Source organism: Bombina bombina, chromosome 1 (assembly GCF_027579735.1).
Source record: "Bombina bombina isolate aBomBom1 chromosome 1, aBomBom1.pri, whole genome shotgun sequence".
Classification (NCBI taxonomy): domain Eukaryota; kingdom Metazoa; phylum Chordata; class Amphibia; order Anura; family Bombinatoridae; genus Bombina; species Bombina bombina.
Genome location: NC_069499.1, coordinates 1,340,289,655 through 1,340,308,276, shown reverse-complemented (window position 1 = coordinate 1,340,308,276; position 18,622 = coordinate 1,340,289,655). Strand labels below are relative to the sequence as shown.

The window sequence follows — 18,622 nt, the reverse complement described above, 5'->3', positions numbered from 1 at the left end:
CTGCTCTAACTGAACATAAAACTAATGTACTCCTGTTTATCCATAACTCTTTTTCTATAGCTGTAATAGATTCCAAGCACGTTCATTCCTCACACTGCCACGCTTATTCTGTGTCCTTCTCAAGGTTAGTCGCACAGACAGACCTTCCCCGACTGTCACAGACCTGCCGCGCAGCACGCGGTTCCTGCCTCTACTATAGATAATGAGTCCATAAGCATAACGAAAAATGCAGAGCGCTGGCCTGCGCATGAGGTCAGCTAAACATTTACCAATGCCTTATTGATCAGGACGTGCAGAGACCATATGAGCACTTACCAAAAAACACTGTATTGACTGTGGTCAAAATAGCAACATCACTCAACCATACAGAGGCCAGCAGATCCTTTAGCTCAGGCAATGTACTAACTCTCCTGTTAAGAACATTGGATAAATGATTTATTCTGCTCTCTGGCATAGCCCTGCACATCCTAACAAAATGTTTAGCAAAGCCCTACAATGTTTACCTAAACAACCCTGTGCTACAGCCATGCACAGCTTAACTAGATGTTACTTTAATAGAGCTCTGCAACACATTAACTGCTGCAGAATTAAATGCCAGAATACTATACAACACAATCTAGAAACAAAATGTTCCTATACTGGAGTGGACAGGGACATAAACTTCCATTTATCACTCTCATCTGCAGACTATCTTTCCAATTAAAGTTAAACTAGTAGCACTGCAAAGTATCACTGTAAAGAGTGTGCTGGGAGACTTTTATTTTTACAGTCACATGCAGAGTATTACACTAATCTGAGTCACATGCACAAGTGTACAATCTCTGACCTGCACTGAAGTTTCCTAAACTTACAATAGGGGCTATACAAAGCATCTAACATTTACATAGGGTACGCTTACTATTTACATTGGCAGATCTGCAGAGCACCTCTCTAACCTTTACAGTGGATGTCAATCTCAGCATCATTCTCTTTACATTAAGAACATGTCTGTAATATTTATAGTGTGGCACTAGAAATACATGTCTACAGTGGCAATCCTGCAAAGCGTCACTCTAACCTTTATAACAGGGACCTGCAGGGCATCTCTCTAACATTTCTACAAGAGACCTATACAGCACTACCTTACTCAGTCTACCTTGTCATCAGAAATGGTGACCTTGCCATTTGCTAATGACCTTGAGCACCTCTATGAGGAAAGCTGACTCTCAGAGAGGGGAAATGGCAGGATTAAAATTCCACTAGATTAGGGAATGGAATCTGAGACGTTTACATACATCTTCTGAATGCAGTAAAGCAAAGAGCACTGTAAAATCCCTACTGCTGCATCCAAGGCAAGCACACCAAGCACTCTTCATTTGTAACCCTGCATTCTCCACTTGGTAGCACAGCAGCTTCACACTGAAGCCAGCAAACCAGCTCCCGGTACTTGTGTGGGAGCCAGGACCCTGCTATTGTATTACAAGGCTGTCCCTTGCTCATGGGAGCCCAACAGATTGCATTATAATAACTATGCCCCTTTCTACTGAGTAAGCCCATGTCAACGAAGCTTACAAACCACTCCTGAGACCTGCACCTTGCCAGCAGTTTGACCTTGGGAAATGAACCCCCTGCCCTGGAAGCCAGAACCCAACCATCTGCCCTTGCAGCCTATCACTCACCCCATCCCAGCACTCCGGCATGGCTGGTCGAGTTGGAATAGCTGAGTCGTTGAAATTAAGAGGTCCTAAAGCAGACACATACAAAGGGGAGGAAAGAGACACACAGATGGAAAGGATGGGGACAGACAGATGCACAGACAGACGCTCAGGCAGCTCTGCAGTATCACAAGCTTATAGACACATCCCTCCTCTGCTCCTTTATCCCACTGATCAGCTCCCCCTCCCTTCTTTTACTGCAGAGAGGACAGCTGTGCTATTGGGTAAGTTGTGCATGACGCCCCCCGGCCTCTCAATCCCAAGCACCCCACCCACAACATCTCATAAAATATGCACATTCCCCTAACAACAATCAATAGGCTTTTACAGGTTAAACCTATGCAGCTATCTGCAACTTGCACAGCAATATCCTGATCTTAATAAGTAATGGTCACTGCCCAGTTGTGTCCAGTACTGACTAGCAAAGACAGCAGCTGCACTTGTCCTTTCATTTTACACTAATAAAACCCACCACACCTATTTGTGTTGCAGCATTACAATGTGCAGCATCTTTGCTTTGAAAGGAGGGGGTTAATATTTAAATTACAGCATTAAGCTACCCATCACCACTAACCAACTATTTTATACACAGGTATCACAAAACCTAATATGCTCTGACCCTATACACTAAAACTGCTCTCCTATCCTAAAAAAACTCCCATAACAAGCAATGTACCCCATAATACACTAGCCTGACCACCCCATGTACTCATCCCATAACACACTTACTATAGCACACAATGTGCTCCCCCATAATACACGCTTACTATAGCACCCAATGTACTCACCCATTAATACACACTTACTATAGCACCCAATGTACTCACCCCCTAATACACACTTACTATAGCACCCAATGTACTCACCCCATAATATACACTTACTATAGCACACAATGTACTCACCCCATAATATACACTTACTATAGCACACAATGTACTCACCCCATAATACATACTTACTATAGCACCCAATGTACTTACTAATACACACTTACTATAGCACCAAATCTACTCACCCGATAATACACATTTATTATAGCACCCAATGTACTCACCCCATAATACACACTTACCATAGCACCCAATGTACTCACCCCATAATACACACTTACTATAGCACCCAATGTACTCACCCATTAATACACACTTACTATAGCACCCAATGTACTCACCCCCTAATACACACTTACTATAGCACCCAATGTACTCACCCCATAATATACACTTACTATAGCACACAATGTACTCACCCCATAATATACACTTACTATAGCACACAATTTACTCACCACATAATACATACTTACTATAGCACCCAATGTACTTACTAATACACACTTACTATAGCACCAAATCTACTAACACCATAATACACACTTATTATAGCACCCAATGTACTCACCCCATAATACACACTTATTATAGCACCCAATGTACTCACCCCATAATATACACTTACTATAGCACCCAATGTACTCACCCCATAATACACGCTAACTTTAGCACCCAATGTACTCACCCCATAATACACACTTACTATAGCATCCAATATACTCACCCCATAATACACACTTACTATAGCACCCAATGTACTCACCCATTAATAAACACTTACTATAGCACCCAATGTACTCACCCCCTAATACACACTTACTATAGCACCCAATGTACTCACCCCATAATATACACTTACTATAGCACCCAATGTGCTCCCCCATAATACAAACTTACTATAGAACCCAATGTGCTCCCCCATAATATACACTTATTATAGCACCCAATGTGCTCCCCCATAATACACACTTACTATAGCACCCAATGTGCTCACCCCATAATATACACTTACTATAGCACACAATGTACTCACCCCATAATATACACTTACTATAGCACACAATGTACTCACCCCATAATACATACTTACTATAGCACCCAATGTGCTTACTAATACACACTTACTATAGCACCAAATCTACTCATCCCATAATACACACTTACTATAGCACCAAATCTACTCACCCCATTAATACACACTTACTATAGCACCCAATGTACTCACCCCCTAATACACACTTACTATAGCACCCAATGTACTCACCCCATAATATACACTTACTATAGCACACAATGTACTCACCCCATAATATACACTTACTATAGCACACAATGTACTCACCCCATAATACATACTTACTATAGCACCCAATGTACTTACTAATACACACTTACTATAGCACCAAATCTACTCACCCGATAATACACATTTATTATAGCACCCAATGTACTCACCCCATAATACACACTTATTATAGCACCCAATGTACTCACCCCATAATACACACTTACCATAGCACCCAATGTACTCACCCCATAATACACACTTACTATAGCACCCAATGTACTCACAAATTAATACACACTTACTATAGCACCCAATGTACTCACCCCCTAATACACACTTACTATAGCACCCAATGTACTCACCCCATAATATACACTTACTATAGCACACAATGTACTCACCCCATAATATACACTTACTATAGCACACAATTTACTCACCACATAATACATACTTACTATAGCACCCAATGTACTTACTAATACACACTTACTATAGCACCAAATCTACTAACACCATAATACACACTTATTATAGCACCCAATGTACTCACCCCATAATACACACTTATTATAGCACCCAATGTACTCACCCCATAATATACACTTACTATAGCACCCAATGTACTCACCCCATAATACACGCTAACTTTAGCACCCAATGTACTCACCCCATAATACACACTTACTATAGCATCCAATACACTCACCCCATAATACACACTTACTATAGCACCCAATGTACTCACCCATTAATAAACACTTACTATAGCACCCAATGTACTCACCCCCTAATACACACTTACTATAGCACCCAATGTACTCACCCCATAATATACACTTACTATAGCACCCAATGTGCTCCCCCATAATACAAACTTACTATAGAACCCAATGTGCTCCCCCATAATATACACTTATTATAGCACCCAATGTGCTCCCCCATAATACACACTTACTATAGTACCCAATGTGCTCACCCCATAATATACACTTACTATAGCACACAATGTACTCACCCCATAATATACACTTACTATAGCACACAATGTACTCACCCCATAATACATACTTACTATAGCACCCAATGTGCTTACTAATACACACTTACTATAGCACCAAATCTACTCATCCCATAATACACACTTACTATAGCACCAAATCTACTCACCCCATTAATACACACTTACTATAGCACACAATGTACTCACCCCCTAATACACACTTACTATAGCACCCAATGTACTCACCCCATAATATACACTTACTATAGCACACAATGTACTCACCCCATAATATACACTTACTATAGCACACAATGTACTCACCCCATAATACATACTTACTATAGCACCCAATGTACTTACTAATACACACTTACTATAGCACCAAATCTACTCACCCGATAATACACATTTATTATAGCACCCAATGTACTCACCCCATAATACACACTTATTATAGCACCCAATGTACTCACCCCATAATACACACTTACTATAGCACCCAATGTACTCACCCATTAATACACACTTACTATAGCACGCAATGTACTCACTCCCTAATACACACTTACTATAGCACCCAATGTACTCACCCCATAATATACACTTACTATAGCACACAATGTACTCACCCCATAATATACACTTACTATAGCACCCAATGTGCTCCCCCATAATATACACTTATTATAGCACCCAATGTGCTCCCCCATAATACACACTTACTATAGCACCCAATGTACTCACCCCATGATATACACTTACTATAGCACACAATGTACTCACCCCATAATATACACTTACTATAGCACACAATGTACTCACCCCATAATACATACTTACTATAGCACCCAATGTACTTACTAATACACACTTACTATAGCACCAAATCTACTCATCCCATAATACACACTTACTATAGCACCAAATCTACTCACCCCATAATACACACTTATTATAGCACCCAATGTACTCACCCCATAATACACACTTACTATAGCACCCAATATACTCACCCCATAATACACACTTACTATAGCACCCAATGTACTCACCCCATAATACACACTTACTATAGCACCCAATGTACTCATCCCATAATACACACTTACTTTAGCACCTAATATACTCACCCCATAATACACACTTACTATAGCACCCAATGTACTCACCCCATAATATACACTTACTATACCACCCAATGTGCTCCCCCATAATACACACTTACTATAGCACCCAATGTACTCACCCCATAATACACACTTACTATAGCACCCAATGTACTCACCCCATAATATACTTACTATAGCACCAAATGTACTCACCCCATAATACACACTTCCTATAGCACCCAATGTACTCACCCCATAATACACACTTACTATAGAACCCAATGTACTCACCCCATAATACACACTTACTATAGCACCGAATGTACTCACCCCATAATACACACTTACTATAGCACCAAATCTACTCACCCCATAAAACACACTTACTATAGCACCCAATGTACTCACCCCATAATACACACTTACTATAGCACCAAATGTACTCACCCCTTAATACACACTTACTATAGCACCTAATGTACTCACCCCATAATACACACTTACTATAGCACCCAATGTACTCACCCCATAATACACACTTACTATAGCACCCAATGTACTCATCTCATAATATACACTTACTATAGCACACAATGTACTCACCCCATAATATACACTTACTATAGCACACAATGTACTCACCCCATAATACATACTTACTATAGCACCCAATGTACTTACAAATACACACTTACTATAGCACCAAATCTACTCATCCCATAATACACACTTACTATAGCACCAAATCTACTCACCCCATAATACACACTTATTATAGCACCCAATGTACTCACCCCATAATACACACTTACTATAGCACCCAATGTACTCACCCCATAATATACACTTACTATAGAACACAATGTACTCACCCCATAATATACACTTACTATAGCACACAATGTACTCACCCCATAATACATACTTACTATAGCACCCAATGTACTTACTAATACACACTTACTATAGCACCAAATCTACTCATCCCATAATACACACTTACTATAGCACCAAATCTACTCACCCCATAATGCACACTTATTATAGCACCCAAAGTACTCACCCCATAATACACACTTACTATAGCACCCAATATACTCACCCCATAATACACACTTACTATAGCACCCAATGTACTCACCCCATAATACACACTTACTATAGCACCCAATGTACTCATCCCATAATACACACTTACTTTAGCACCTAATATACTCACCCCATAATACACACTTACTATAGCACCCAATGTACTCACCCCATAATATACACTTACTATACCACCCAATGTGCTCCCCCATAATACACACTTACTATAGCACCCAATGTACTCACCCCATAATACACACTTACTATAGCACCCAATGTACTCACCCCATAATATACTTACTATAGCACCAAATGTACTCACCCCATAATACACACTTACTATAGCACCCAATGTACTCACCCCATAATACACACTTACTATAGAACCCAATGTACTCACCCCATAATACACACTTACTATAGCACCGAATGTACTCACCCCATAATACACTTACTATAGCACCCAATGTACTTACCCCATAATACACACTTACTATAGCACCAAATGTACTCACCCCGTAATACACACTTATTATAGCACCCAATGTACTCACCCCATAATACACACTTACTATAGCACCCAATGTACTCACCCCATAATACACACTTACTATAGCACCAAATGTACTCACCCCATAATACACACTTACTATAGCACCAAATCTACTCACCCCATAAAACACACTTACTATAGCACCCAATGTACTCACCCCATAATACACACTTACTATAGAACCAAATGTACTCACCCCTTAATACACACTTACTATAGCACCTAATGTACTCACCCCATAATACACACTTACTATAGCACCTAATGTACTCACCCCATAATACACACTTACTATAGCACCCAATGTACTCACCTCATAATACACACTTACTATAGCACCCAATGTACTCACCCCATAATACACACTTAGTATAGCACCCAATGTACTCACCCCATAATACACACTTACTATAGCACCCAATGTACTCACCCCATAATACACACTTATTATAGCACCCAATATACTCACCCCATAATACACACTTACTATAGCGCCCAATGTACTCACCCCATAATACACACTTACTATAGCACCCAATGTACTCACCCCTTAATACACACTTACTATAGCACCTAATGTACTCACCCCATAATACACACGTACTATAGCACCCAATGTGCTCACCCTATAATACACTTATTATAGCACCCAATGTACTCACCCCATAATACACACTTATTATAGCACCCAATATACTCACCCCATAATACACACTTACTATAGCACCAAATGTACTCACCCCATAATACACACTTATTATAGCACCCAATATACTCACCCCATAATACACACTTACTATAGCACCTAATGTACTCACCCCATAATACACACTTACTATAGCACACAATGTACTCACCCCATAATACACACTTACTATAGCACCCAATGTACTCACTCCATAATACACACTTATTATAGCACCCAATGTGCTCACCCCATAACACACTTACTATAGCACCCAATGTACTTACCCTGTAATACACACTTACTATAGCACCCAATGTACTCACCCCATAATACACACTTATTATAGCACCAAATGTGCTCACCCCATAATACACACTTACTATAGCACCCAATGTACTCACCCCATAATACACACTTAGTATAGCACCCAATGTACTCACCCCATAATACACACTTACTATAGCACCCAATGTACTCACCCCATAATACACACTTATTATAGCACCCAATGTATCACCCCATACTACACACTTACTATAGCACCAAAAGTACTCACCCCATAATACACACTTACTATAGAACCAAATTTACTCACCCCGTAATACACACTTATTATAGCACCCAATGTACTCACCCCATAATACACACTTACTATAGCACCCAATGTACTCACCCCATAATACACATTTACTATAGCACCCAATGTACTCAACCCTTAATACACACTTACTATAGCACCAAATGTACTCACCCCATAATATACACTTACTATAGCACCCAATGTGCTCCCCCATAATACACACTTACTATAGCACCCAATGTGCTCCCCCATAATACACACTTACTATAGCACCCAATGTACTCACCCCATAATACACACTTACTATAGCACCGAATGTACTCACCCCATAATACACTTACTATAGCACCCAATGTACTTACCCCATAATACACACCTACTATAGCACCAAATGTACTCACCCCGTAATACACACTTATTATAGCACCCAATGTACTCACCCCATAATACACACTTACTATAGCACCCAATGTACTCACCCCATAATACACACTTACTATAGCACCAAATGTACTCACCCCATAATACACACTTACTATAGCACCAAATCTACTCACCCCATAAAACACACTTACTATAGCACCCAATGTACTCACCCCATAATACACACTTACTATAGCACCCAATGTACTCACCCCTTAATACACACTTACTATAGCACCTAATGTACTCACCCCATAATACACACTTACTATAGCACCCAATGTACTCACCCCATAATACACACTTACTATAGCACCCAATGTACTCACCTCATAATACACACTTACTATAGCACCCAATGTACTCACCCCATAATACACACTTATTATAGCACCCAATATACTCACCCCATAATACACACTTACTATAGCGCCCAATGTACTCACCCCATAATACACACTTACTATAGCACCCAATGTACTAACCCCTTAATACACACTTACTATAGCACCTAATGTACTCATCCCATAATACACACTTACTATAGCACCCAATGTACTCACCCTATAATACACTTATTATAGCACCCAATGTACTCACCCCATAATACACACTTATTATAGCACCCAATATACTCACCCCATAATACACACTTACTATAGCACCCAATGTACTCACCCCATAATATACACTTACTATTGCACCCAATGTACTTACCCCCAAATACACACTTACTATAACACCTAATGTACTCACCCCATAATACACACTTACTATAGCACACAATGTACTCACCCCATAATACACACTTACTATAGCACCCAATGTACTCACTCCATAATACACACTTATTACAGCACCCAATGTGCTCACCCCATAACACACTTACTATAGCACCCAATGTACTTACCCTGTAATACACACTTACTATAGCACCCAATGTACTCACCCCATAATACACACTTATTATAGCACCCAATGTACTCACCCCATAATACACACTTAGTATAGTACCCAATGTACTCACCCCATAATACACACTTAGTATAGCACCCAATGTACTTACCCCATAATACACACTTACCATAGCACCCAATGTACTCACCCCATAAGACACACTTAGTATAGCACCCATTGTACTCACCCCATAATACACACTTAGTATAGCACCCAATGTACTCACCCCATAATACACACTTACCATAGCACCCAATGTACTCACCCCATAATACACACTTACTATAGCACCAAATGTGCTCACCCCATAATACACACTTACTATAGCACCCAATGTACTCACCCCATAATACACACTTAGTATAGCACCTAATGTACTCACCCCATAATACACACTTACTATAGCACCCAATGTACTCACCCCATAATACACACTTATTATAGCACCCAATGTATCACCCCATACTACACACTTACTATAGCACCTAATGTACTCACCCCATTATACACACTTACTATAGCACCAAATGTACTCACCCCATAATACACACTTACTATAGCACCCAATGTACTCACCCCATAATACACACTTAGTATAGCACCCAATGTACTCACCCCATAATACACACTTATTATAGCACCCAATGTACTCATCCCATAATACACACTTACTATAGCACCCAATGTACTTACCCCTAATACACACTTACTATAACACCTAATGTACTCACCCCATAATACACACTTATTATAGCACCCAATGTGCTCACCCCATAACACACTTACTATAGCACCCAATGTACTCACCCCGTAATACACACTTATTATAGCACCCAATGTGCTCACCCCATAACACACTTACTATAGCACCCAATGTACTCACCCCATAATACACACTTAGTATAGCACCCAATGTACTCACACCATAATACACACTTACCATAGCACCCAATGTACTCACCCCATAATACACACTTACTATAGCACCCAATGTACTCACACCATAATACACACTTACCATAGCACCCAATGTACTCACCCCATAATACACACTTACCATAGCACCCAATGTACTCACCCCATAATACACTTACTATAGCACCCAATGTACTCACCCCGTAATACACACTTACTATAGCACCCAATGTACTCACCCCATAATAAACATACTATAGCACCCAATGTACTCACCCAGTAATACACAATTACTATAGCACCCAATGTACTTACCCCATAATACACACTTACCATAGCACCCAATGTACTCACCCCATAATACACACTTACTATAGCACTAAATGTGCTCACCCCATAATACACACTTACTATAGCACCCAATGTACTCACCCCATAATACACACTTAGTATAGCACCCAATGTACTCACCCCATAATACACACTTACTATAGCACCCAATGTACTCACCCCATAATACACACTTACTATAGCACCCAATGTACTCACCCCATAATATACACTTATTATAGCACCCAATGTACTCACCCCATAATACACACTTAGTATAGCACCCAATGTACTCACCCCATAATACACACTTACTATAGCACCCAATGTACTTACTAACACACTTATTATAGCAACTAATGTACTCACCCCATAATACACACTTACCATAGCACCCAATGTACTCACCCCATAATACACTTACTATAGCACCCAATGTACTCACCCCGTAATACACACTTACTATAGCACCCAATGTTTTCACCCCATAATACACATACTATAGCACCCAATGTACTCACCCAGTAACACACAATTACTATAGCACCCAATGTACTTACCCCATAATACACACTTACCATAGCACCCAATGTACTCACCCCATAATACACTTACTATAGCACCCAATGTACTCACCCCATAATACACTTACTATAGCACCCAATGTACTCACCCCGTAATACACACTTATTATAGCACCCAATGTACTCAACCCATAATACACACTTAATATAGCACCCAATGTACTCACCCCGTAATACACACTATTGCACCCAATGTACTCACCCCATAATAAACATGTAGGGCCAGATTATGAGTGGAACGCTAACTGTTACGCACAAGCGCAATCGAGTTTATCAAGGCTGTTTGCGTGTGTCGGATGTAGCGCTCGTATTAAAAGTTGAAAGTAAACGCAATAGCTTGAGCGCAATAGATTGTAATGTGCATCGGGATAGCGTGACCTCAGAGCTCTGGTTAACTGTTTCACAAAACAAAAAAGTGTCACAAAACACACCAAAAATACATTTACACTCATAATAACACCATCTAATAAAAATTATTTTAAAATATATGGCACAAAAAAGTTATCAGTGCTTAAATATATTAGGTCTCAGGTGTTAGAAAAAAAAGACTGCAAAGGGCTTTAATATAGAGATACATACATATATGTCTAAATATGTATATATATATATATATATATATATATATATATATATACATATATATATATATATATATACATACATACATACATACATATATATATACTGGAACAGAAAGTGCACTCACCAGGACTTTTTACAAGTTTTTATTACTTGAAAGTCTACAAAAAGTGTAATAATACTATGATAAAAATAAAATAAAATATATCACTGGCAGTAGAGTAAATACTGATCCTATCAGTAAATGATATATCACAAATGTAGAATTGTGATAAAACAAAAAAGAAAAAACATAAGTAATGTTAAACATATTATTCCAACACATAATTTAGCTGTTTTTTTTTAACATAGTATTATTACACTTTTTGTATTACACACTATCACAGGTCTACTGTATATATATTTAAACATCCATTTGGTTCTAAGAAATGTAGTTGTGCATATTAACAACTAACACAGAGTTTCTGAGATTGTATTACAATTGAATTACATGTTTTTGCATAGTAATACAGGTAAATGATATAATAATATAGGTAAATGAGGCACTGTAATTATTATTCTGCACACTTTGCCCCACTTCCAGTTTGGAATTAGTTTATTAGTTGCACTCATATTTTAAGGTATACTATGCCCCATTTCCGTTAGGCAACTGATTAGTGTGACACATGCATTGTGTCCTTTAAACATGCCCCCCTTCCGGTTAGTTTGGGGATCCTGTGACACGGAGGGTTCGTTTCAAAGCCCCACTTCCGGTACTGAATTGTGATGTCACTTCCTAGACACTACCGGTGCCGTTTTTTGGTATTTATTTACCTTAGCATATTTAATTTCCTCTTCACGTTTTGTATTCTGTGAGGTGTGCATTTGTGGTTATTATTGGGATATTGAAGTTGCTTTTTTGATATGTATACATGATTTGTAACGCCGAACCGGAAGTGGTTAGATGTTTGACGAATTGAGCTGACAATCGCCTAGATTACGAGTCTTGCGTTAGCCTTAAAAAGCAGCGTTGAGAGGTCCCAACGCTGCTTTTTAACGCCCGCTGGTATTACGAGTCTGGCAGGTACAGGTGTACCGCTCACTTTTTTTCCGCGACTCGAGCATACCGCAAATCCCCTTACGTCAATTGCGTATCCTACCTTTTCCATGGGATTTTCCTAACGCCGGTATTACGAGTCTTGGAAAAAGTGAGCGGTACACCCTCTCCTGTCAAGACTCCTACCGCATTTAAAAGTCAGTAATACACCCTCTCCTGTCAAGACTCCTACCGCATTTAAAAGTCAGTAATTAAGAGTTTTATGGGCTAACGCCGTAACATAAAACTCTTAACTAAAGTGCTAAAAAGTACACCCATAAACTACCTATTAACCCCTAAACCATAAAAATCCCTACCCTATATTAAATTACAAATAGCCCTTAAAAGGGCCTTTTGCGGGGCATTGCCCCAAAGTAATCAGCTCTTTTACCTGTAAAAAAAAATACAATACCCCCCCAACATTAAAACCCACCACCCACACACCCAACCCTACTCTAAAACCCACCCAATCCCCCTTAATAAAACCTAAAACTACCCCCTTGAAGATCACCCTACCTTGAGACGTCTTCACCCACCCGGGCAGAAGTGGTCCTCCAGACGGCCAGAAGTCTTCATCCGATTCGAGCAGAAGAGGACCTCCAGATGGGCAGAAGTTTTCATCCAGGTGGCATCTTCTATCTTCATCCATCCGGAGTGGAGAGGGTCCATCTTCAAGCCATCCGACGCGGAGCATCCTCTTCCATCCGACGACTAACGCTAAATGACGGTACCTTTAAGTGATGTCATCCAAGATGGCGTCCCTTCAATTCCTATTGGCTGATAGAATTCTATCAGCCAATCGGAATTAAGGTAGAAAAAATCCTATTGACTGATGCAATCAGCCAATAGGATTGAAGTTCAATCCTATTGGCTGATCCAATCATCCAATAGGATTGAGCTCGCATTCTATTGGCTGATTGGAACAGCCAATAGAATGCAAGCTCAATCCTATTGGCTGACTGGATCAGCCAATAGGATTTTTTCTACCTTAATTCCGATTGGCTGATAGAATTCAGCGAATCGGAATTGAAGGGACGCCATCTTGGATGACGTCACTTAAAGGTACCGTCATTTAGTGTTAGTCGTCGGATGGAAGAGGATGCTCCGCGTCGGATGGCTTGAAGATGGACCTACTCCGCTCCGGATGGATGAAGATAGAAGATGCCGTCTGGATGAAGACTTCTGCCCGTCTGGAGGTCCTCTTCTGCCCAAATCGGATGAAGACTTCTAGCCGTCTGGAGGACCCCTTCTGCCCGGTTGGGTGAAGACGTCTCAAGGTAGGGTGATCTTCAAGGGGGTAGTGTTAGGTTTTATTAAGGGGGGATTGAGTGGGTTTTAGAGTAGGGTTGGGTGTGTGGGTGGTGGGTTTTAATGTTGGGGGGTATTGTATTTTTTTTTACAGGTAAAAAAGCTGATTACTTTGGGGCAATGCCCCGCAAAAGGGCTATTTGTAATTTAGTATAGGGTAGGGATTTTTATTATTTTGGGGGGCTTTTTTCTTTTATTAGGGGGATTAGATTAGGTGTAATTAGTTTAAAATTCTTGTAATTATTTTATTATTTTCTGTAATTTACTGTTTGTTTTTTATCGTACTTTAGTTTATTTTATTTTATTGTAATTAATTTTAGTTAATTTTGGTAATTAATTTAATTATAGTGTAGTGTTAGGTGTAATTGTAACTTAGGTTAGGGTTTATTTTACAGGTACATTTGTACTTATTTTAACTAGGAAGTTATTAAATAGTTAATAACTATTTAATAACTATTGTACCTAGTTAAAATAAATACAAACTTGCCTGTAAAATAAAAATAAATCCTAAGATGGCTACAATGCAACTATTAGTTATATTGTAGCTATCTTACGGCTAGATTTAGAGTTTGGCGGCCAAAGGGGTGTGTTAGCTACGCTTGCTTTTTTTCTCCTACACCTTTTAAATACCGCTGGTATTTAGAGTTCACAGAAGGGCTGGGTTTTCAGTGCGTTAGGCTCCAAAAAGGGAGCGTAGAGCATAATTTAACGCCACTGCAACTCTAGATACCAGCGGTGCGTTAGGCTCCAAAAAGGGAGCGTAGAGCATAATTTAATGCCACTGCAACTCTAGATACCAGCGGTGCTTACGGACGCGGCCAGCTTCAAAAACGTGCTCGTGCACGATATCCCCATAGAAAACAATGGGGCAGTTTGAGCTGCAAAAAAGCAGCGTTCAGCTCTTAACGCAGCCCCATTGTTTTCTATGGGGAAACACTTCCTACGTCTGCACCTAACACTCTAACATGTACCCCGAGTCTAAACACCCCTAGCCTTACACTTATTAACCCCTAATCTGCCGCCCCCGCTATCGCTGACACCTGCATATTTTTTTAACCCCTAATCTGCCGCTCCGTATACCGCCGCTACCTACATTATACCAATGTACCCCTAATCTGCTGCCCCTAACACCGCCGACCCCTATATTATATTTATTAACCCCTAATCTGCCCCCCACAACGTCGCCGCCAGCTACCTACAATAATTAACCCCTAATCTGTCGATAGGAGCTCACCGAGCATTGAGCTCGCATTCTATTGGCTGTTCCGATCAGCCAATAGAATGCAAGCTCAATCTGATTGGCTGATCGGATCAGCCAATCGGATTGAACTTGATTCTGATTGGCTGATTCCATCAGCCAATCAGAATTTTCCTACCTTAATTTCGATTGTCTGATAGAATCCTATCAGCCAATCGGAATTCGAGGGACGCCATCTTGGATGACGTCCCTTAAAGGAACCGTCATTCGTCGGGAAGTCGTCGGAAGAAGAAGATGGGTCCGCGGTGGAGGTCTTCAAGATGGAGCCGGTCGTCATCGGATGAAGATAGAAGATGCCGCTTGGATCAAGATGGTTGCCGGTCCGGATCGCCTCTTCTTCCCGGATAGGATGAAGACTTCGGAGCCTCTTCTGGACCTCTTCAGCTGCCGGATTATGGATCGCCAGCCCCCACTTGGGCTTGGATGAAGATTTTGGAGCCTGGAACGATCGGTGATACCTGGCATGGTGAAGACAAGGTAGGAAGATCTTCAGTGGCTTAGTGTTAGGTTTATTTAAGGGGGGTTTGGGTTAGATTAGGGGTATGTGGGTGGTGGGTTGTAATGTTGGGGGGGTATTGTATGTTTTTTTTTTACAGGCAAAAGAGCTGAATTCTTTGGGGCATGCCCCGCAAAGGGCCCTTTTAAGGGCTGGTAAGGTAAAAGAGCTTTGAACTTTTGCAATTTAGAATAGGGTAGGGCATTTTTTTATTTTGGGGGTCTTTGTTATTTTATTAGGGGGCTTAGAGTAGGTGTAATTAGTTTAAAATTGTTGTAATTTTTTTCTAATGTTTGTAAATATTTTTTTATTTTTTGTAACTTAGTTCTTTTTTATTTTTTATACTTTAGTTAGTTTATTTAATTGTATTTATTTGTAGGTATTTTATTTAATTTATTTATTGATAGTGTAGTGTTAGGTTTAATTGTAGATAATTGTAGGTATTTTATTTAATTAATTTATTGATAGTGTAGTGTTAGGTTTAATTGTAACTTAGGTTAGGATTTATTTTACAGGTAATTTTGTAATTATTTTAACTAGGTAGCTATTAAATAGTTATTAACTATTTAATAGCTATTGTACCTGGTTAAAATAAATACAAAGTTACCTGTAAAATAAATATAAATCCTAAAATAGCTATAATATAATTATAATTTATATTGTAGCTATATTAGGGTTTATTTTACAGGTAAGTATTTAGCTTTAAATAGGAATAATTTATTTAATAAGAGTTAATTTATTTAGTTTGATTTAAATTATATTTAACTTAGGGGGGTGTTAGTGTTAGGGTTAGACTTAGCTTTAGGGGTTAATCCATTTATTACAGTAGCGGCGAGATTCGGTCGGCACATTAGGGGTTAATAATTGAAGTTAGGTGTCGGCGATGTTAGGGAGGGCAGATTAGGGGTTAATACTATTTATTATAGGGTTATTGAGGCGGGAGTGAGGCGGATTAGGGGTTAATAACTTTATTATAGTAGCGGTGCGGTCCGCTCGGCAGATTAGGGGTTAATAAGTGTAGGCAGGTGGAGGCGACGTTGAGGGGGGCAGATTAGGGGTTAATAAATATAATATAGGGGTCGGCGGTGTTAGGGGCAGCAGATTAGGGGTTCATAGGGATAATGTAGGTGGCAGCGGTGTGCGGTCGGCAGATTAGGGGTTAAATTTTTTAATAGAGTGGCGGCGATGTGGGGGGACCTCGGTTTAGGGGTACATAGGTAGTTTATGGGTGTTAGTGTACTTTAGAGCACAGTAGTTAAGAGTTTATGAACCGGCGTTAGCCCAGAAAGCTCTTAACTACTGACTTTTTTCTGCGGCTGGAGTTTTGTCGTTAGATTTCTAACGCTCACTTCAGCCACGACTCTAAATACCAGCGTTAGAAAGATCCCATTGAAAAGATAGGATACGCAATTGACGTAAGGGGATCTGCGGTATGGAAAAGTCGCGGCTGGAAAGTGAGCGTTAGACCCTTTAATGACTGGCTACAAATACCAGAGGGCGGTAAACGCTGGTTTTGACGGCTACCGCCCAACTCTAAATCTAGGCCTTAGAGTTTATTTTATAGGTAAGTATTTAGTTTTAAATAGGAATAATTTAGTTAATAATAGTAATTTTATTTAGATGTATTTACATTATATTTAAGTTAGGGGGGTGTTAGGGTTAGACTTAGATTTAGGGGTTAATAACTTTATTATAGTGGCGGCGACAGATTAGGGGTTAATAAGTGTAATATTAGGGGTGTTTAGACTCAGTGTTCATGTTAGGGTGTTAGGTTTAGACGTAAATGTGTTTCCCCATAGGAATCAATGGGGCTGCGTTAGGTGCTGAACGCTGTTTTTTTGCAGGTGTTAGTTT

General features: G+C 39.8%; 1 protein-coding gene across 6 annotated transcripts in view; it reads right to left on the bottom strand.

Annotated features, from left to right (window-relative positions):
- NDRG4 (NDRG family member 4) overlaps positions 1 to 18,622 on the bottom strand; it is a 312,038-nt gene that overhangs the window by 178,225 nt on the left and 115,191 nt on the right. Inside the window, exon 1 of one of the 6 annotated variants that reach the window (XM_053702566.1) lies at positions 1,659 to 1,869. The exons of the other annotated variants lie outside the window; for them this stretch is intronic. Within the exon in view, the coding sequence (XP_053558541.1) occupies positions 1,659 to 1,679 (21 nt within the window). The 5' untranslated portion in view covers positions 1,680 to 1,869. Of the gene's footprint in view, positions 1 to 1,658; positions 1,870 to 18,622 lie in introns of those variants that run through there. 6 annotated transcript variants of the gene reach the window in all.